Source organism: Gymnoscopelus braueri (genome assembly GCF_963280865.1).
Source record: "Gymnoscopelus braueri genome assembly, chromosome: 17".
Lineage (NCBI taxonomy): Eukaryota > Metazoa > Chordata > Actinopteri > Myctophiformes > Myctophidae > Gymnoscopelus > Gymnoscopelus braueri.
Genome location: NC_137617.1, coordinates 45,357,760 through 45,378,807, shown reverse-complemented (window position 1 = coordinate 45,378,807; position 21,048 = coordinate 45,357,760). Strand labels below are relative to the sequence as shown.

Below are 21,048 nucleotides of genomic sequence, written 5' to 3'. Positions count from 1 at the left end.
TACAAGCTCATGGTGCGCCACAAAGTGACGCGCTATGAGCTTGCATATCTGCTATCTGTGAATAGCCAATCAATGTGTTATATATATATATATATATATATATATTTATATATATATATATATATATATATATATATATATATATATATATATATATATATATATATATATATTAGGGATGGGACTTCGATTAATTAATTACCGAAAATGTACGTGATTAAAAATAAATCGCATTTTAATCGCTCTTAGTTTTTTCTCACTGGACGACTTTCAGGCGTACTGATCATACCGGTGCACCAAGACCGGTGGTCTGTTTATTATTTTGGCCTAGGATATTGAGGGAGAGTTGGACTGAAGGGGTCTATCTTATTTTTACTTTTTTAAATCAATATGGACTAACTAAATTGTTGGTAGTGTTATGGCCTTTGGAGCAACAGAGTTTTGTTTTTGTTAGTCTGGTTTGTTCATACAGGATATTGGACAGTGAGGTCAATCAAGACGTCTTTATTTTTATTTCTCCTAATGGTCAGGGTTTCCACTGTTCTGGAATGTACTTTACTTGAAAGTGTTGTGTACTTGAAAGTATTGTGTTTTACTTGTGCTTGAGTTTACAGCAGGTCCTTGAATGTAAAGGCTACCTGAATCTCTGAATATATTCCTAAAATTGATGCACTTTGTGATAAAACTTGCACTGATCTGTTAGTCTGTTTAGTACCACCTTGATAAAAAAAAACTAGATTTTGTTGCTTAAACTTATGTATTCACTCATTGATTCACTCATATACCAAATCTGTTTTAACTGTAACGTTTTATTCAGTCTTTTATTTATCTATTTATTCATTCATTCAGTGTTTCCCCTCCCTCTACTCAACATTTCTTAGCCAGAAATAGCTGATCAACCTTGCCTTGTACATGATCTTGTAGATCAGCTATTTTCACATGTTTAGAATATTTGCCCCAGAATAGGGACGATACTGTAGGTTCATGTTAATAGTTTTTTTTTCTTCACATAATAGAACATTTTCATTCTTCATTACAAGGACTGGCCAGCAGAGGGAGACAGTGTTTCATTTTTTAATCTAACAGCAGTAACTTGTAATCAGTGATGAGTGGGGAGGGTACATACTGTCTGACTAACTGTAACGAATAATTGTAAATTGCAGCAGAAAATATGCATAGGCTACATAGTATGCATGTATTGTTTGTTAGACATTTAGATCGTGTCAAAGGTTATGTCTCACCTAGACACAGGATCTGACATGAATTTTGACCAGATGTGTTAGTCAAAGGAAAACAAAAATAGGAAATCAAAGTTTGTTTGTGTGGAGACAAGCAAGTCGACTTGTCTCTGTTCCATCTTGTTTTGACAGGGTGAAGTTAGTCTGTGCATGTTGGCGTCATCTTGTTTTGACACGGTCAAGTTAACGGTTGTGGGTGTGGGTGCTTCTTCTTTGTGACCACATCCTCTGCTCTCATGAGAGCAGAGGATGTACGTATGCAACTGCCAATAACGGCTTCTTCTTTGTGACGAACATCCTAGTCTGCTCTCAGGAGAGCAGAACATGAAATTTGTTCACAATAACACACAGTATCAGAGCGGGTACATCATGCATGTGCACGTTACAAAGCATCACACAGTAGTCATCCGACCGACACATTCCCTGTGGGTGCTCGACTTTCTCCTTGGGTGCCCGGGCTCCCCGGCACCCACAGGATTGGCGCCAATGTCTGCAGGTCTCTGCACAAACATGCATTGAACAGAGAGAATGTTCTGTTTTCTATGTCGACTGTATGCATGCAGAATGAGCATGTAAGGTATTGTGTCATATCACCAGATGTTACTTATAATCTGGTGAAAAAATATACGTGTAATCACTGTAATTACATCGACAGTAAAAACGATCCAACCGCGATGGCCCCTTCTCTTCTAGCAGCACGCTGAAACTAACATGTCTTGCGAAATCCAAGGCAAAAAAAGTTAACTCAAGATACAGCCGTTTCCATGAAACAGCAGGGGAGAAAAAAAAACATGTTAGGGCAACCACACTAATAATCATCACAATATTGCTGCCAACATCATCTCTTCCATATACAGCTCAGCCATTTGTATCCATCCCCTGCCTCCCAATTAGTATGAAAACTAACTGGCATCCTCCGTCACTCCTATACACAAGACATTTGACCACTCATCCCCTATATTCTGTATGGTGCTAATGGCAGCCATGCTTCTACAAATTCGGCCACGGTACCCTGTAGAGCATCTCTCCAAGGGAATTAAACTTAACACGTTTTCAAACCATAGTAGGACACTTGGAGGACTGTCATCGATCAATCCATTTATTAAGGATTGAAAAACGAGCAGCATAGAGCAAAGCTCTTAATAGATATAAATTTCCTTTTGTTAATATGACATTTATGTCTGACCATAGAACAGAGTGAAGTGGATCTCTTATAGACACTAAGTGTGAGTTTCTAGATAGATATGCTTAGTAAGACACGCATAAAATAAATAAATAAAATAAAACATCTGGGGGACGGCTCTCAGTTTGACATCTCTCTGTGTTTCCCCGCCCAGCTCAACACTATATAACCAGGAAACATTGTATTACTCAGGAATCAGCTTGTACCTGGTGCTGTGTCTACAGATCAACTACAACATTCAACATATAAATTCCAACGACCTTGGATGAATGACTTTAAACCTTACCTTAAAGGTAAGGACTGTACCAGAAAACCAACACATACGTTTGATAGTGATACATTTTACAATAATATAATTGAATGACTATATTGTACATTATACTATTATAAGACGATGCTGATGAAATCTTTTGAATGCAGTCTATTGGAAGCACTTTGTGAAGTCAAATAATATACTATATGAGGGTTTGTTCAGGTTTAGAACGGATATTTTGTGTGACAGTAAACATGATCCATCCACATCATGACTGTCCAACAGTAAAAACAACTAGGGGGAAAAAATGTGCTCGTGCTTGTATTTTGAAGTGTCTGGAGCTTTTATTGCGAAAAACTATGTAAGACAATGAGTATGTTACCTTATATTGCTTTTATTTCTGACTATTAAATGTCTACTATGCTGGAGTAAATTAAACCACGATAAACAAAACTGCTTAAAATAATTGTATTATGGCATTGGAAGGGGGAGGGGAGTGAGTCTGCGGGAGAGGAGAGAATGCTGTAACACTGTCATAAATCACTTGAAAAGGTAGCTGATTGGCTAATCCTAGTGAAAGATTTGTTGATAGGCAAATAACAGCTTGTCTTACTTCGGCACCAGCTATACATGGGCAGAGCCCAGTGGCCCTCTGAATTATGAGCGTTTGTAATACTTTCTGGGGTGTAGAGCAACCAATACTACTCTATAAATGACGGGGATGGTACCATTTTGTATAGCTAACACATGGTTGGCTTTGTTTAAGAACTTAATTATACAACGTACACATACACATAGATATGACACTAACATTTTAAAAATACTATAACCTGTCTAATAACTTGAATATTAGTGGTCCAAACGATTTGAAAGAAAGAGAGGTTGAATTGGCTGGACTTTCTCAATATCCATTAAATATAATTGTTGTGTCTTCAAAATGGATCTCTCATTAGAGACAGTGTGGGGCCGGCAATAGCTGAGTGGTTATTGAGCCCGCCTGGGGAGCCAGAGCCCCTGGTTGTCCTAGGTAGGATTCCAGGCCAGGCTAGCAATGTGTTGATGTGTGTCCCTGATGTGTATCCCTGAGCAAGACTCTTAACCCGAGCGCCGCACAATGGCTGCTCACTGCTCCTAGTTGTTATCCACAAGTTTCCCGAGAGAATTATGGGCATCACTTCCTGTCGTCAGTCTGTCCAGAATGACTGACAACAGGAAGTGATGCTCATAATTCCCTCAATGCCCCATGGGACACTGGAAACACGTGGATAGGGTGGGTGAAATGCAAAGGACAAATTTCACGTATGTGCAAATATACTGTGACAAATAACGCCCCAAGGCGTGGGTCCTATATTATTATTATTGTTGTTGACACGTCTGATGTGTGGTGGTTGATGTGCACCATCTAGGGGAACATGTAGGTTGCTGGCCAGTGTTGTGCCAAATGTTGCATCCCTGTAAGAATCGGTTTCCCCAGCTTGTTGAAATAGACTGAATGTACTCAATTCAATTCAATTTTATTAAAGTGTCAAATCACAAAAAGTTGTCTCAAGACACTTTACATGTAGAGAAGAGACCCGACATCCCACCCTGAGCAAGCAATTTTGCGACAGTGGCAACGAAAAACTCCCTCTTAATTGGAAGAAACGTCAGGCAGACCCTAGGCTCTAGGGTGGCGGCCTTCTGCCTCGACCGTGTCGGGGGAAAGAGGAGAGACAGACAGAGGAGAGACAGAAAGAGATACAGTGCAAGTAGTAACAATAACAATAGTAGCAAATATAATAGTGTAAGATAGTATATGATAATATAATATAGTACAGCAATAGTGTGTATGCAGTATATAATGGTATAATAAAAGAATGTTAAGATAATATACAGTATAGTGTAGTGGTATAGTGTAATGTAGTAGAAATCCACGGTCGTGCTCCATGGAGAGGCCCGGTCCGCAGTCACAGTATTGAGCCGCAGCTGGGGGTCCATGGACCTGCCACGTGGGAAATAAAAGAAACTCCGGGGAGCGGGTCCCCGGTTGTAGAATTAGTGGCAGGCCTTACTAGAGCGTGAATCCGTACAGGGTAAATTACGATTGTACCAATGGGACACAAACCCACACAACCAAAGGGAGGACGAGAAAAGAGAGGACGAGAGGAGAGAGGAAGAGAGAGAGAGAGGAATGTACTGTGTGCACTGTACGTAGAAAGTAAACTAGAATTATAGGATTATGGTTCAAAATCAGAAAATCTTGGCTGAAGGTTTTATGTGAATTTGTTATAAAGCAGCCCATTAACTAGTCACTGCTGGTGACTGTTGAATTTGTCCCCAGTGGGACAATATAGGCTATAGATTGGAATTCATGAGATTAATTTAGTTTTTTTCAGAATGGGTTCATAACTGGGCCTGTAGCCAGGGCCGCTGACAGGATTCTCAGGTGAGGACAAGCTTTCCGAAATCGGGCCCCCCCTCGATGCGCACGTGAATATTCTTTTTTTAGTGATATTTAAATAGACATGTATTCCTGGAGATGCTCATTAATTCTTGCAAGTTTTGCATGTGTTTCTTGCATTCCATCCAGTAGACTAAAACGCACCATATAATAAGTCTGTATACGTCTGGTGATATGACACAATACCTTACATGCTCATTCTGCATGCATACAGTTGACCTAGAAAAGAGCGAGAGAGAAAGAGAGAGAGAGCTGATATTCAGCCTTCTTTGTGACCACATCCTCTCCTCCCATGATGCTCTCTTCTCCACAGCAGACAGAGCTGTTAGCTGCTAGTTTCATAATGTACCAACACGCGCAACCGTTAACTTCACCTTGTCAAAACAAGATGGCTCAGACATGCACAGCGGCTAACTTCACACTGTCAAAACAAGATGGCACAGAGACAAGTCGACTTGTTTGGTCTCCACCCAAACAACCTTTGATTTCCTATACTAACACTGAGCATATGCCAACATTAGACTGTGACAAATAATAAGGCGATTTTCTGGTGGTGGGCCTGAATTAGAATTCACTTAGTATTCACTTACAAAAGGATCCCTGGCTAATAATTGCCCTCTATAACTAAAATATATATTTATGACATACCTTAAATATTTTACTTATTTTAGAAACAGTTCATTCACTCAATAGGGGCCATGCCCATCGCAAGTTGATGATGTCATGTGTCCATGTGTGGTCTAGCCCTATGGAATTCAAGAAAACATATTTAAAATATAGATTTGATGCTCACATTAACCTTATAAGTATTAAGTTGTTTTGTATTTCCACATGCATTCCATAAATTCCATAGGGCTGGACCACACGTCGGCAAATCACATCATCAACTTGACTATTGAGTGAAAGTGGTTTTATTTATTTCTAAAAGAAATAAAATGTTTAAGGTGTTTTTAATTTTCCATTTTAGTTATAGAGGACAATTATAATGTTTTAAGGCATATTTGGCTTATTAGCCAGGGATCCTTTTAACATTATGGCCATGGATGCATATGTACATACGTGTAACACCCATGGACATGCTCACTTTTACAATAGAGTCTGGGTTCAGCTGTCCAAAATTAAGGATATTTTGCTAAATTCAGGTATGATGACACTGATATGTTGCAACATCAGGGTTGTTTATGATTATGTTTATATGTTTACAATTAACATAACAAACTTACTACCATGATGACGATGATGACTACTACTACTACTACTACTACTACGACTACTTATTATAATAATAATAATAATAATAATAATAATAATAACAATGATAAATATAGCTGCTAGCAGCAATACGGGGGCCAAGGAATGCAATATGCAAAACACAATATGCAATACACGCAATAAGCCATAGCGACAGAATTGATTGAACTTGAGACAAAGCAGCCCATGCAATTAACAAGTGAGTATTCTGAACAGCTGAGCAGAGTGCTGAGGGATTGTGGATATTGTAATGTATCTCTGTATTGTGCTGCTTATAATGCAGATTTCAAACTCGTATCACAAATTCTGTTATCATGACAAAAGTTGTCATGATAACAGCAATTTTATATACTTAATCTTTCTAGATACACAGATGGATTGTAGTATTCTAATTAGGCTTATACATTTTGTCACCTTAAGACCTTAAATTTAAATAAAGACCTGAAAATATACTTTTCAGCTTGACCCAGCTGAGGCGATCATATTTAGCACTCAGGGTATTGTATTTTCTCTTTATTCTACAATTATTCATTGGCTGATGGGGGCTTAATTTTTTTGAATAACGGTCCATAGAATGTGTGTTGAACGTTTCACGCAAATCACTCCAACATCCCAGGTGGAATACTGATTTAAGTGTTTTGCAAACTGCTCAAAATGACGGAAAATCTAAGGGCTTACTGGTCAAATGTGACAAATGTGTTCCTCATGAGTCAAGGCACATGTGTAAGCAAGTTTCATGGCTGTAGGCCAAAAGAGGCATGATTTATGCCTGTTCAAAGTGACTGCTATAGCGCCCCACTTTGGCCAATATGAATAAGCTTTGTTTCAGCGTTATTTGGCATGATCCTCTACCATACTACAAAGTTTCGTAAAAATATGACACTGCATTCATGTAGTTAGGGGCAGAAGAATAATTTCCATAAAACTGCAATATTCATTGGCCCCTGGAGGCTTACATTTTTCACGTACAAACTGTTTTCCAACTGGGTTTTTAGATATTGGTCCAAAGTCCATGTAAGTTTCGTGCAGATTTCTCAAAAATCTCAGGATGAGATAGATTTGAACAGTTTTTCCATATAATTCAAAATGGCGGAAGATCTAAGGGTCAGAGGTCATAGGTCAAAGTGACAAATGTTTTCCTTATAAGGAGACGCATATGTGTATTGAATTCATCATCATCATTTCTCGGCAGTTTTTCATGACCCTATGGTAGAATACTGCCGAGTTTCGTAAAAAACAACTGCACCATTTGGCCTGGAGCGGCGGAAGAAGAAGAAGAAGAAGAAAACTAAGAAAAGCAAAAGGGATCCTACGCACTACGTGCTTGGCCCCCTAACTAAGAAAAACAAAAGGGGTCCTAGGCACTACGTGCTTGGTCCCCTAAATATAGCTGCAAGCAGCAATACGGGGACCAAGAAATGCAATGTGCAATATAGAAAAAGCAATATTCAATATGCGCAATAAGCCATATAGAAACATAATAGACTGAACTTGAGAGAAAAAAGACCATGCAATTAACAAATGAGCATTGGAAACAGCTGAGCAGAGTTCTAAGGGATTGTAGATATTAAAATGTCTTTATTATGTTGCTTACAATGGCAGATTTGAGATTTCAAACAGTTTCAAGACAAAAGTTTGCCAAATGTTTTACTTCATCTACACAACATGGACAGATCGTAGTGTTCCAATTAGGCTATAGTCTTTCATCAAAATTGCCATTGCCAGTCGGTTTAGCCATGGCCTGGATTCAAACATGTGACCTTCTATTTCCCAGGCGTTCTTTCTACCCATTCAACTTCATTAAACTTTAATATTCATTGGCCCCTGGAGGCTTCATTTTTTTCCATCGTTCGCGTGAATTTTTCGTGCAGATTGCTCAAAAATCCCAGGAGAGATAGTTCAAAATGGTGGGTGATCTAAAGATCTGAGGTCACAGTTGTTCGGCATGAGGAGACACACATGTGTATTGAAGTGTCATGGCTGTAGCTCAAACAGGGTATGAGTTATACCTGTTCAAAGTTAGCATTTTCAATTGAGTGCTATAGTGCCACCCTTTGACAAATGACTGTGAGTTTCATTTTTTTCATGTTTTCCATGACCCTCTACCAGTATGCCGAGTTTCGTAAAAAGCTAAATAATAAAACCAACAAAAACAAAAGGCGACCTACTTGCTTGGCGCCCTAATAATAATAAAACGAACAAAAACAAAAGGGTGCTGCATTGCGTTCTTGGCCAACTAATAATAATAATGATAATAGATTACTGTGACTTATTTTATTGTTTTGCAGTTCAAACAACAGCTGTAGACAGGATGTCTAGGGGAACCTCAGCTTCCATCAGAGGCGAGTTCTATTAAAACACATGAAACCAAGGAACTGCTAATGGTTTAGTCATATCTCTGATCTTTATGAATATTATATGTATTTCTCCAACCAGGGAAGAACAGCGGCCCGCCAAAACTGAGAATTGTTCTGATCGGGGGAAGACATGCAGGTGCAGTCAGTGGAAAGAGCTTAGTAGGAAACATCATCCTGGGCAGACATGTTTTTAAAACAAACAGAAGAACATCTAAGAGTGTCATGAGACAAGAATTAGTGTCAGGGAGAAAGATTACTGTGGTTGACACTCCAGGATGGATATCTCATTATCCCCTAGATCTTACCCCATCACTGACTCAGTTAGAAATCCAACAGAGTGTGTATCTGTGTCCTCCAGCACCCAATGTCTTTGTCCTAGTGATGAGATTGGACATCCCATATGTAGGAACAGGAAGGTCAGCAGAGGAGCATATGAGATTTCTCTTCAGTGACCGAGTGTGGAAGCACACTATTGTGGTGTTCACTGTAGCTGATAAAAACAACATGAGACCTGATCTCATTAGCTCTAGCTGTGAATTAAGATATCTCACTGAGAAATGTGAAGGCCGCTTCCATGTTCTTAACATTAGTGACAGAGGAGATGGGAGCCAGGTCACAGAGCTGCTGGAGAAGATAGAGCAGATGGTGGCTAGTAATCGTTGTCTCTATAAGACAGAAAAACAAGTCTCAGAGGAACTGAAGAAGAAGAAGAGAACTATCAGAAGAAGAGCAGAACAAAGGAGGGCGCACAAACAAACAAGAAGAATTCCAAAACATATTGGTATGTTTTGTTTTACTTTAATAACAATAATAATGATAATAATGAACGGGCCCTCAAACCTCTGCCCACGTTAGGGGCAAATATCGACCAATCAGAACAGGCAGCAGAGCCAAGTAACTCTAGTGAAGGACAAGGATTTTCAAGCGAGTCCAGTGTGGCAACTCATGACTCTGTACGACAAACTATTCAAAAGTTATGGCAAAATATGGAAACTATGAAATATTGACCAATCAGAATAGGGGGCGGGGCTAATTAACTCAAATGAAGGACAAGGACTCTCAACCGAATCAATTGAAGTCTGTTTCACCACTTTGTTAAAGTGACAATTTGCAAAATTTGAACACTATTGCAAGATTCTGATATGAAGAGATAATACTAATACTAATACTGCAAATAAAAATTATTGTTTTTTTTTGTTTGCTGCCAAATATTGTATTTGTTTAAACATGCTAACGCTGGTGTCCCTATTTTTGGGCACATTGTTGTTGTTGTTTTTGTTTTCAATTAAGTATGTTTTAAGTATATTTGAAGTGGTTAACTACAATGTTTTAAACCTAAACTTTTTTTATATGACACAAGCTCACAATTTGGCGTGTTGGAAATCAATGTGAGGTTGTAGATAAGCTATTTTCACAATACAAAATAAAACTGAAACTGAAACTTGAAAATGTGGTTAAAGTAAACAATATTTTCTCTGACAGGATTGACTGACCTCAGGGTTCTGTTGTTGGGAAGGCGTTGGTCTGGGAAGAGTTCAGCAGGAAACATCATTCTGAGAGGAAATGTTTTTCAAACTGAACAGAGGTCAGTGCAGAGTGAGGTAAGACATGGTGAAGTAGCAGGGAGACATGTGACAGTGGTGGACTCACCAGGCTGGTACTACAACAGTCCACTACAGGACACATCAGAGATGGACAAACTGGAGATCCAGTACAGTGTGTGTCTCTGTCCTTCTGGACCACATGCTGTTCTTCCGATTGTTCCTCTTTATGCAGCATTCACCAAAGCACAGAGAGTAGCAGTAGAGGAACACATGACACTTCTGACACAGAAGGTGTGGAGTCACACTATAGTACTGTTCACTTATGGAGACCAACTGGGAGACACAAGCATTGAGCAGCACATTGAGGCTGAAGGGGAAGACCTCCGCTGGCTTGTTGACAAATGTGGGAACAGATATCATGTCTTCAACAATAAGAATAGAGATGACACTCAGGTCACAGAGCTGCTGGAGAAAATAGAGGAGATGGTGTCAGGAAACAGAGGTGGACACTATGAATTTGATGGAGATGTTTGTGAGAAGATATCAGAGAGGAAGAGGAACATTGAGGAACATGTCCTGAAAGAAGCATCACCACTGAACACATGTAAAGCAGCTGCTCAAATTATATGATATAATCTCAATGTTGGGACATATTTATATATCGTTGCTGTCAAACAGAAACATTGTATCTCCATCTTTCAACCTTTTATTGTTCTTTTTAAATGAATGTCCTACTTTCTCGTATAGTACAAGAGTATCAAAATTGGTAGGTGGTCTTACGGCTGTAATTGCTGAAGGCCTACCCCCTCTGCTTTCCTATCTGCTGGGGTTTAAACAGCCAAAACTCCAGTTGACAGCATGTTACTGGCTCCAAACTTGGTCCCACAGACTTTCCAGTTTTATAAAAAAAATATCACTTCCGGTTCCCCCCTCCTACTTCTGGTTTGTCGGAATTGTGTTGAACTTCACACACACACTCTCTGAGGGGTGTGGAGTTCAATGGTGCAACCAGGAAGTCACCCAGGTATGACAGTGGACCTGGGTGCTGCAAGTGCATTGCTGCTCGGCAGCAGTGTTATAGCAGTGTTTAACACTTGAAATGGCCATACTTCGGTAACCATTGCTCTTATCAGTGCATCACAGGACTAGGTTTGAAGGCCATGTAGCGGCCTGAACATTTTGTTTTGCTAAATGAGCAATGCATTAGTTCTACTGTTCTGCGATCAGTTCAGTCAGAATTGTTAATTAATAATTCATATAACTCAATCTTTGAATCCAGGTCCTAAATATTTCAATCAGTGTTAAGTCAACTAATGTAGAGTTTGTGTCTGTCAGGAAAACATCTGAGGCTACCAGATGTGAGGCTGATGTTGGTTGGTGGAGAGCAGGAGCAGAGGAGCAGAGCTGGAGGTATCATACTGCAGAAGGATGTGTTCAGACGAACTCCATTGAAGGTGAGTAATATTATATGAATGTGGTGTCATAATGAATGACCTCAAACAGTAAACAGTAAAGAGATCTAGGGCCCTATAAAGGGCCAGACTGGCTAAACCCACTCATTTGGGATTTAGGACCGTGCAAAAGGACACCTGCCTTACCCGCAAAACACCCGCACTACCCATTACATTATGCAAAGGTGTGTTTTGGGCGTTACAATAATAAAACCAATCACAGTGCCAGATGCCATTGCTTTTAAGAGTCAGAAGACTGCGCAAGCCATTATCCCCAATCCAATATACACTCTCCTCTCTGCCAGTGTTGCCAGGTCTGCTTATTATAAGCCACATTGGGCTTGTTTTTCTGTAAAGGTGCTTGTAAATAATGGTAGAACGATTGTGAGCTTGTAGATCGGATATTTTCAATAGCCAGCATATACTAATGGCAGACATAGGTTTGAAGTGCTCATGTGGCCTTTTATAGTCGCTTCTTTTGGGATTGTTTTCATAGACCTGGTTGCTTATTCCTCTCGCAAATTCTGGCAACACAGCTCTTCAGCTCTGCATGGGGATTCAACATGGAAAACATACACCCGACCTTTGGTTTCTAAGCTTTAGCCTTTGATTGCCTTTCAAACCACATTTGATAGACATATGTATCACCTACATGTTACTGATTAGAAGGAATTTTATATTTTTGTTATCAGTGCATTATTTCCTGCGTAAAAACTGGCGTGTGTAATTTGGAGAGTAATTGCGCGACGCACAAATTGTCTTCTTTGAATAGACTATCATCTTATATGAACACAATTGACACAAGGAATTGACACCCTCACTTCTGCTGATTATAGGAAAATTATAATAACAGAGATTTGGGTCGTGGGTGTGGGTATAGCAGTGGCAAAAATAGGGGCCCATGTGACCAATGAACTGTCAGTGATCGTATTTGTCCATTCCAATTGGCTACGATTGGCTTTCAAAGTTTGGGGGAGGGGCTTGTTTTGCTGTGTTTGCTTTGCGACCACTCGCCATACCTGCTTCGATGGTTTTGAGTCGATACCAACTCCTTATTGAGGACAGAATAGAATGAATGTTTCGATTATTATTACTAACATACAGTAAACGTCATATTACAGGAGTTTAAAACCCAGACCAAAATGACAGAATGTGTCAGACAACAGAGACAAGTTGCTAGAAGAAATGTGACTGTGGTGAACTGTCCAGACTGGTCGACTACACCTCCACCAGAGATCAAAGACGTCCTTCTACACGGTGTGACTCTGTGTTCTCCTGGAGCTCATGCTGTCCTTTTGACTGTTGATGTCAGGTCCAGTTTCTCTGAAGCTGACAGGAGATCAGTGAAGGAACTCATGGAGCTGCTGGGGGACAGAGTCTGGACACACACTCTGGTTCTGTTCACATGGGGACAGTGGCTGGGGGAGAGATGTGTTGAGGAGTACATAGAGTCTGAAGGAGAACCTCTGAGGTGGCTCCTGGAGAAATGTCGCTACAGATACCATGTTCTAGACTGCTTCAAGTGGGACATTTCAGAAGTAACAGAGCTGATGGAGAAAATAGAAGACGTGGTGATGATGAATCAATGTGAGATCGAGTTAACTATTAGTAGTAGTAGTAGTAGTAGTAATAATAATAATAATTATTATAATAATAATATAATTATTATTGTATCATTATCATTGTAAATGTCTTGCTGTCTTCTGTTGCAGTGAGTGGTGAAACATCTTTTGAGACAGGCAGTTTATACAGATGGTCACCTCACAAGAAGGTCTCTGATTGGTTGCGGAACAAACATCCTCGACCAATAGCATCCACTTCAGGATATGGAACCATGAGTGAAGTTCTTACCCAGACAGACACTGTGATAAGTGTGAGAAATTAAGACGTTTCATCAAAATGAAACTTTAGTTTAGAAAAATATTTGCAACTTTGTCTTTTTCTGTGCTAATGTTGAGTACAACTCTAAATGTACATAATTTCATATGTAATTAATTACTAAGTTGTTATTCAAGTAGGTCTCCTATCTGTCCCTATACAGAGAGAGGAGATGACATTTGAGAAGAAAGAAAGCACACAAAATTCCCCAAAACATATATCATGACATCACATTTTTCACGTTTAAATAATCATTTTGACCTTTCAAAAACAAGGTCTGTAAAGTGAAAATCCTCTTTTATAACGAGTCAACTCTTTTAACAATCTCCGTTCAATCTTTATTCATGTAATCTTCCACCATACATGATCTTTGTCCGAACTTTGATTATTTTATATTTTTATTTATGCAATGTGTTGGTCATGGGTGCCTGGCACTCACTGCACCCTGTATGTCCATACAAGACAGATATCTATCCTTGGACAATGGACATCTTAAATGAGTTACTGATTTACCAATATTTCAGTAACACTTGAACTGGGATAATAGTTACTTAAAAGATGCTGTAGAATTCAGAATTCTTATTTCTTATACTGGCCGACTCTGGCTGAAAGTTGTGTTTTATGATTTCCCCTCATGGTTATTAGGATTTGTCTATTAAGAGCTCATCAGAGGAAGAGGAGGAAGATGATTCTGGTGAGAGACATGGACCATATCTCCCTTTTACACTTCAAGTCTCCAAGCTGCCTCTGATCCACAAACTGTCCACTGTCTTTACTCTCTACAGAAGCCTGGATGGAGATGATGAAGATGATGAAGATAGAAAGTGGAGACAAAGGTAAGAAAAACAAACAAAAAAACAAAAAAACAATATACAATAAACCTGATGTATATACAAAATTAACGATTGCACATAACATTCCAATAATTTTTTTCTCTTTAATGTCTATGCAGAGCTCAAGAAACCTGCTGATAATGGTAGGTGAGAGATAAATGACTGAATGAATGAATGAGTCTAAATCCACACCTGGACAAACTCTGGAATACATCACCTCTCTCAGAATGTTGTTCCCTTTCCCATCATGATAACATTTGACTTGATGACTCTTACATTCTATCCCCTGATCCTGAAGTTTGTTGAACCTTTCAATGGAAAATATCCAATATCAACAATATCTTGGATGTGTAACTATTGTTTTTGTCTCTCCAGATGAGGAGATATCCTTCAACATAATACTGTACGTATGTATGACTGTTCTTGATCCTAAATGATCACCTGTGTGTGTGTGTGTGTGTGTGTTTGCTTGGTAGAGCTACGGCAAGAAGATCACTCCTGAGAAACTCTCCAGAGGATGCTTGCAGTGAGTCTGGACATCACTTTGACATAATCTGCCCAACTAGTTTAATTATATTCTTCTTATTCCTTATAAGGCTTTGATTTTGATTTCTGTGTACGCGCATGCGTGCATATGTGCGTGTATGTGCACTCCTTAGGGCTCAGCTGGAGGGAGAGGGGACATATGAGTGTGCATTAACAGGCTTGATATTTGAGGCGACTAAGCGAGTTCTGGTGGGTTATTCCATCCTGTCCTGGTCCACATTGAGCAAGTTCGTCCAGAACCCTTGGATGATCGCTGGCCCCATATTCAACGTACAGACAGTCAACAAGGATGCATCTGCCCTCAAGTCCATCCAGCTCCCCCACTCCCTGTGCCTGACTGGTGAGAATTTCTGGCTCTGACATACAGTTAGCCTCATAGCATAATTGCCTCACTTTTTGGTCAAATTGACATTCTTGCCTAGCTCTACTCTCCTACAGTAACACTGCTAGCCTGGCATTGGCCAAATTGATGACGTGGATTCACTCTCACGTTCCTCCCCGGTATCAGTCTGGACTTCGGCCCATAGGGAGCGAGTATGAGAAATCAGAAAATGATGGGGCCAATCAGTGACTGCGTTACTTTCAACTGCTGTCCGTACAACAGTGAAAAGCATCAAAATCTTTTTCTGATTTCTCATACTCGCTCCCTATCGGCCGAAGTCCAGACTGATACCGGGGAGGAACGTGAGAGTGAATCCACGCTATCAGTCTGGCCAATGCCAGGCTATAACACTGCTGCATCATGGTGCCTTAAGCCTTGATGTCCTAAGCCAATCAGAATGCTTGTTACATTCCAAATTGACTTAGGCAGAAATGATTTTGAATGTAACAAGCATTCAAACCTTAAAAATACGAGTTAGGCAATTATGCTATGAAGCTAATGATATTTATTATTGACTGTACAGCTAAACATCTTCCATGTCTAATATTATTTTTTACAATATGGCGAATCCAAATAACACTATCCTACAGCGATATTTCTGTCACACTATTGTCTGTCTTCAGCCTTTCCTGGCTTCCATGCATTTTGTTCTGTTGTCTCTATAAAACTATTCCTCTATCCTCCCTTCCCATTATCTTCACCCAGGCCAGGAAAGTGAGAAGGTATTCGGTGTCCTACACGTCACTGGCAAGAATCCCGTCATTGAGAGGGTCCAGTACTCTGGTAGTCATCTGAAGTGGCCGGTGTCCTCCCTGTCACCCGTGGGTGCCATCGCCCTGGACGCACAGCAGGGTAAACACCACGGAGCAGTGCTGGTCTACGAGGATCTGGGGAGTAGCATCGACACTCACTGTTTCCGCATCTATCTTTCCAGCTGCAACTCATCAGATATTAAAGTGAGGAGGCCACAAAGACGGAGGGTTTTTGTATAATGATACTCATGTGAAACATTCTCGTTTGTTGTTTGTTTGTTTTAATAATAAACCGTCAGAGCTCTTGAAGGATAAATAAGGATATACAATTGCATTTAATGTTTTTTTCACTTCACTCCACCTTTTTCTTTTATACCCCCAGAGAGGGTAGAACCACCAAAATAATTTAGATTAAGAATGCCTTAGCCTGCTGCAACCCTCCTGATTTCGTGTATAAAGGGGCGTGTGTATAGAGCCGGCGAGAGACGGCGCCTGATCCCATTGGTTCACCGATCTGTCCGTCAACCCCCGCCCCGTTAACACAACATTACGAGCAACGCCCACTGCACTCTGGTTGGTTGGGAAATGAAACACTTCCTCATACCCAGTACAGGCTATAGTTGGGCCAGGCTTTTATTTTTTAGCAAAACTAAGCAATAAAAGCCTGGAGATCGAGGCTAAGAATGCCTCAATATGAGCTGTTTTGGATACATGCATTGAACACAATGCTGAGCTGTCAGAGCACTAAATGAGGACATGGGCAGACACAAAAAGACTCCCCCCTGTCAGGTGATAAGAAGCAGCCTGCTCACTCCTCATGCATTGAAGGAAGCATGAGCTCAGTTCGGGGTCTCCCCAGGCTGGCAGAGGGAGAGTAGTGCCCAGGATTACAGCTTATGCAATTGGCACTGGGTGAAAAAATGGGATACAAAAAAAAAGATATGCATATACACACTACCTACACCTGTACACTTCTGGAACTGCTACATATTAATAAGCCAATGTACCTAAGATCTTGTCTAAGCTGAGATCTTATATTTGTTCTAACTGTATATAAATATTTTTCTATTATATTATTATTTATTCTCTTAATATATTGTTAAGTTTAGAATGTACAGTAGCACTTTTTTTTTATTCCCAACAACAAGTCCCAACAACATTTCGCTGCTTGTACTTTTATAAGTTAGTGACAGATAAAACCTTCTCGATTCTTAACTACATGCTTTAATTATTTTGATTAGATTTTCCAATGACCCAGCTGTCATCAATATTTAGATAACTATATATTATTGTTTCATATATTATTGTTTCCGCCAGGCTGGACGGCCAGAGGAGAGAGACTATATTTGCGGTCCTGTGTGTCCGTCCATCCGTCCATCAATGTGTCAGTCAGTCAGTGTGCCTGTGAACAGATAATCTATGGCATAGTTAGTTGGATTCCTTGGCTCATGATGCAACTCCCCATATAGGCTATGCCCTATTCCGCCTCACAAGATTTTCCACCATTTTGCGTTTTCTTAAAAACACACTTTTTGCTACTATTATTATATTATTGTCAATCTAACTTCTAATTGGAAGGAAGTGACTGCCTTTTTGTCTTCCCTCCTTCTCTCCTATTGTTCATCACCTTGTCCACCTGTTGTCCTTGTGCGTGGCAGGACATCAAGAAGAAGGTAAAGAAGGGACGTTTCAACCGGGTTGACAAGAATCCGCTCTGTCTCCTGGTAGATGGGGAGTACAACCTGATGAGTGAGCCAAGAGGAGAAATTCATCCTGAGGTGTGTTTTTGTGTAGATAGGTGCAGCTATGAACATGTTGTATGTATTTATGAATGTGTGATATAAGTTAATTATTAATGTTATGTGTCTGTGCAGTACTTGCCATTCACTCTGGCACCAACTCCAATCAGAGGCTTCTTTGAAGCATACTATGAGCAGCCACCTCCATTCACATTTAATCTTAAAGTGAGTGGTACTGATGTTACTGCATGGAATGCAATCATTCGACAAGGTAGGTACCTATTATGTACACAGTTACCTATCCACTTGTAGAATGTTTATGAATGAAATTCGCAGTGTACAGTATTTCTGAATGCCTATATTTTGTTCTCATGTCAGGTGACTTGGTGGTTGTCACAGAGATAAAGCCAAGCAAACTACAAGTACTTGGTCGGACTCAGCCAGGCCCAAGCAAAAGGAAAATGTGTAAGTGTGATCGATTTGACTTACAATATAATAATAATTATTATTGTCTCCGCCAGGCCGAAAGGCATGGCGAGAGAGTATGTTTTACCCTCCGTCCGTCCGTCCGTCCGTGTGTCCGTCCGTCCGTCCTGTCTGTGTGTTACCACCAAATCTCCGGCACCGTTGGCCCGGTCGCTGCGAAACTGTGCACACACACTCCCTGGATGCCAATTCAGAACCTCTGCCTCAAATTTTTCACATGGGCCTGTTATAGCGCCACCAGGAGGCCGATTTGTGCAAAACCCATTTTTTCCCATTACTCCTACAGTTTTTAACCAAACCTCATGCAAATCGGTACACAGTATCTCTATAGTCACGTGATCAACCCTGATCTGTCCGATTTCCCATATTCCATCCTCATTGGCTAAGGTTACCATCCAAAGTTTGCAGGATTGGTCCGTTTTGAACAAACTGCCTCAAATCATGAACGCAGCTTGCCATTTCCATAAAATTGCACACGCACATTCCCACTAGGCCGAGGAAGAAATGGCACTTAAACGTTTTCACATCAGCCTCATGGTGGCGCTATAACAGGCCGATTTGCATTTTTAACTATAACTGCACCGATCTGCGTGAAACTTTGCACGCCTACTCCCTAGAGACCAAGGAAAAACATCTGCACTGCATTTTTTACATCTGCTTTTTACAGCGCCACCAGGAGGCCGACTTATGTCAAATACATTTTTGGATATTAATCCTTCAGATTTTATCCAAACATCACGCAAATCGGTACACAGTATCTCTATAGTCATGTGATCAAGACGCATCTGTCCGATATTTCATATTCCATCCTGATTGGCTAAGGTTGACTTCCAAAGTTTGCAGGATTGGTCCGTTTTGAACAAAATGTCTCAAATCATGAACGCGGCGTGCGATTTCCGTGAAAATTTGCACGCACATTCCCACTAGGCCGAGGAAGAAATGCCACACTTTTCACATTGGCCTATTATAGCGCCACCAGGAGGCCACAATAACTTACCTGACCTTGCGGAGACCTGTGCTCCGAGGAGCACTTTTTCTAGTTAGATTTAATTTGTTTAGATTTTCAGTATTGTACAACCAGACAGTACTTTCCATCTCTCTTACAGTCAGATCTGATACACCAGGTGAAGGAATCACTAGTAAGAGACAGTTTCTCCTAAATGAGCCAGGTATGTCATGAGATAACATTTAAAAAAAGAGCAATCCATGGACTTTTAATGTGCCAAAAGTCAACCTTGTTTCTTGATTTGCAAATGATTTACTGGCGGTGACAAATGGGCAAAAGAACACCAGCAAAATAGCAGAGAACTAATTTCAGAGCAGAGAACTTATTCCGTCATCATTGGCATGTCATCTGATTTAGTTAATTGAATATTGTGTTTTCTTCACATCATGAACATGAGTCATTTCTGTTACAGTATCAACTGATTAGTGTTTTCTCTCAAATCCATCAGGTGTGAAAGAACCCCAGATTAGCCAGACAACAGGTAAGACCATAACTTGTGGCTGACCTGCATATTCAACGCTGAAATCAAACTAAGAACAGAATAATTAAACGGATAGTGCGATAATTAAACTTGAACAAGTTCAGTATACCTGTACATTTCTGAGGGCAGAAGTCAAGTAATAATTTTCAATCTTTTTTTTCTTTTTTCACAGACATGAAAGCTGAATTTGTGGAGAAGAACAGGAGTGCGCTAGTTCAGCGTGTCACAGAGGTTCTGAGCATAGCAGATGATCTTCTTCAAAAGCGCATTTTCGCAAATGAAACCTACAGCAAAATCAAGGAAGCAAAGACCAGTGCCGAACAAATGAGAATCCTGCTTGATGTTACATGTAAAAAGGGAAAAAGAGCAATGTCAGCATTCTATGATTCTCTGCAACAGCATGAATCTTTTCTTTTGGAAGATATGGGTAAGAACCGACAACTTTAAATTACGCTTTTAGTCCAGTCTGTTGGAGTCGTGTGTGACATGCTTTTTCTCTTTGTTGTTTTTCAAATTCCAGAAGAAGATCAGGGCACATAATCATGCTGTATTAGTTCCCAGTGATAGCTGAAAACCTGGCTGACCTCGAACATCCCAGACACATCCATACAACCGGATGGCTTCTCTGGGAAACAACCAGAACGCTTTTGTGAAACAACAGGTGCATGTTGGCAGTGACTGCAAACAGACTGGTTTTTATCAACACCACAACTTCACTCACGGTTCTATGCTCTGAGTGTGATTCAGGACTAGCAGAACACGCACAGGATCTTGTAGGCCTCATTCACACATAGACGTGAAGCAACTCATGCCGCACGCATGCCTTATTGGTGACTGATCATAATGCTTTTCGGGAAATGGGCAGTTCCGCGAGAGGCTCAAATGGACGTACTGTAGATGTCAGCTGTGTATAGTCTTTTTGCAGCTGCTGCTTGCTGCAGTTATCGAGGAGCGATCGCAATTGCTGCTGCTTGATGACACAAAAAAAGATGTCTAGAGAAAGGGCTTTGGCGTTGGTGTTGTTTGTGGCCGAAGAGAAAGAGGGAGAAGGAGCAGAGAAAACTTGAAGTGGCCAGGAGGCTGTCAAAATCACACCCACATAGTGAATGTCTGTGTAAAGTGTGTTTTTTATTTTGTATTTGTTTGCAGTGTAATTGGTGTGCATGTTGATTTTGCACACCAAAAATGTAAAGTTTAAGGTAACATTGAAAGACATGAAGATATTGTA

The 21,048-nt window shown here is 40.3% G+C and overlaps 2 protein-coding genes across 3 annotated transcripts in view; both read left to right on the top strand.

Moving 5' to 3' along the window:
• Nucleotides 1–20,624, top strand: part of LOC308104779 (caspase recruitment domain-containing protein 8-like) — a 34,836-nt gene extending 14,212 nt beyond the window's left edge. The window contains exons 5-14 of one of the 2 annotated variants that reach the window (XM_080455305.1): nt 14,905–14,954; nt 15,088–15,314; nt 16,062–16,312; nt 17,767–17,886; nt 17,983–18,118; nt 18,226–18,312; nt 19,440–19,502; nt 19,788–19,820; nt 20,002–20,247; nt 20,341–20,624. In XM_080455305.1, coding sequence (XP_080311431.1) covers nt 14,905–14,954; nt 15,088–15,314; nt 16,062–16,312; nt 17,767–17,886; nt 17,983–18,118; nt 18,226–18,312; nt 19,440–19,502; nt 19,788–19,820; nt 20,002–20,247; nt 20,341–20,360 — 1,233 coding nt within the window. In that variant the 3' untranslated portion in view covers nt 20,361–20,624. Of the gene's footprint in view, nt 1–14,904; nt 14,955–15,087; nt 15,315–16,061; nt 16,313–17,766; nt 17,887–17,982; nt 18,119–18,225; nt 18,313–19,439; nt 19,503–19,787; nt 19,821–19,992; nt 20,248–20,340 lie in introns of both variants that reach the window. The other variant, XM_080455304.1, reaches the window with a different exon arrangement.
• On the top strand, nt 8,817–11,704 carry LOC308104781 (GTPase IMAP family member 9-like). The gene is made up of 3 exons (XM_080455308.1): nt 8,817–9,503; nt 10,205–10,870; nt 11,602–11,704. Coding segments are annotated over exons 1-3 (1,227 nt in total). The 5' UTR covers nt 8,817–8,944; the 3' UTR covers nt 11,604–11,704.
• Nucleotides 20,625–21,048: the final 424 nt, after the last annotated feature.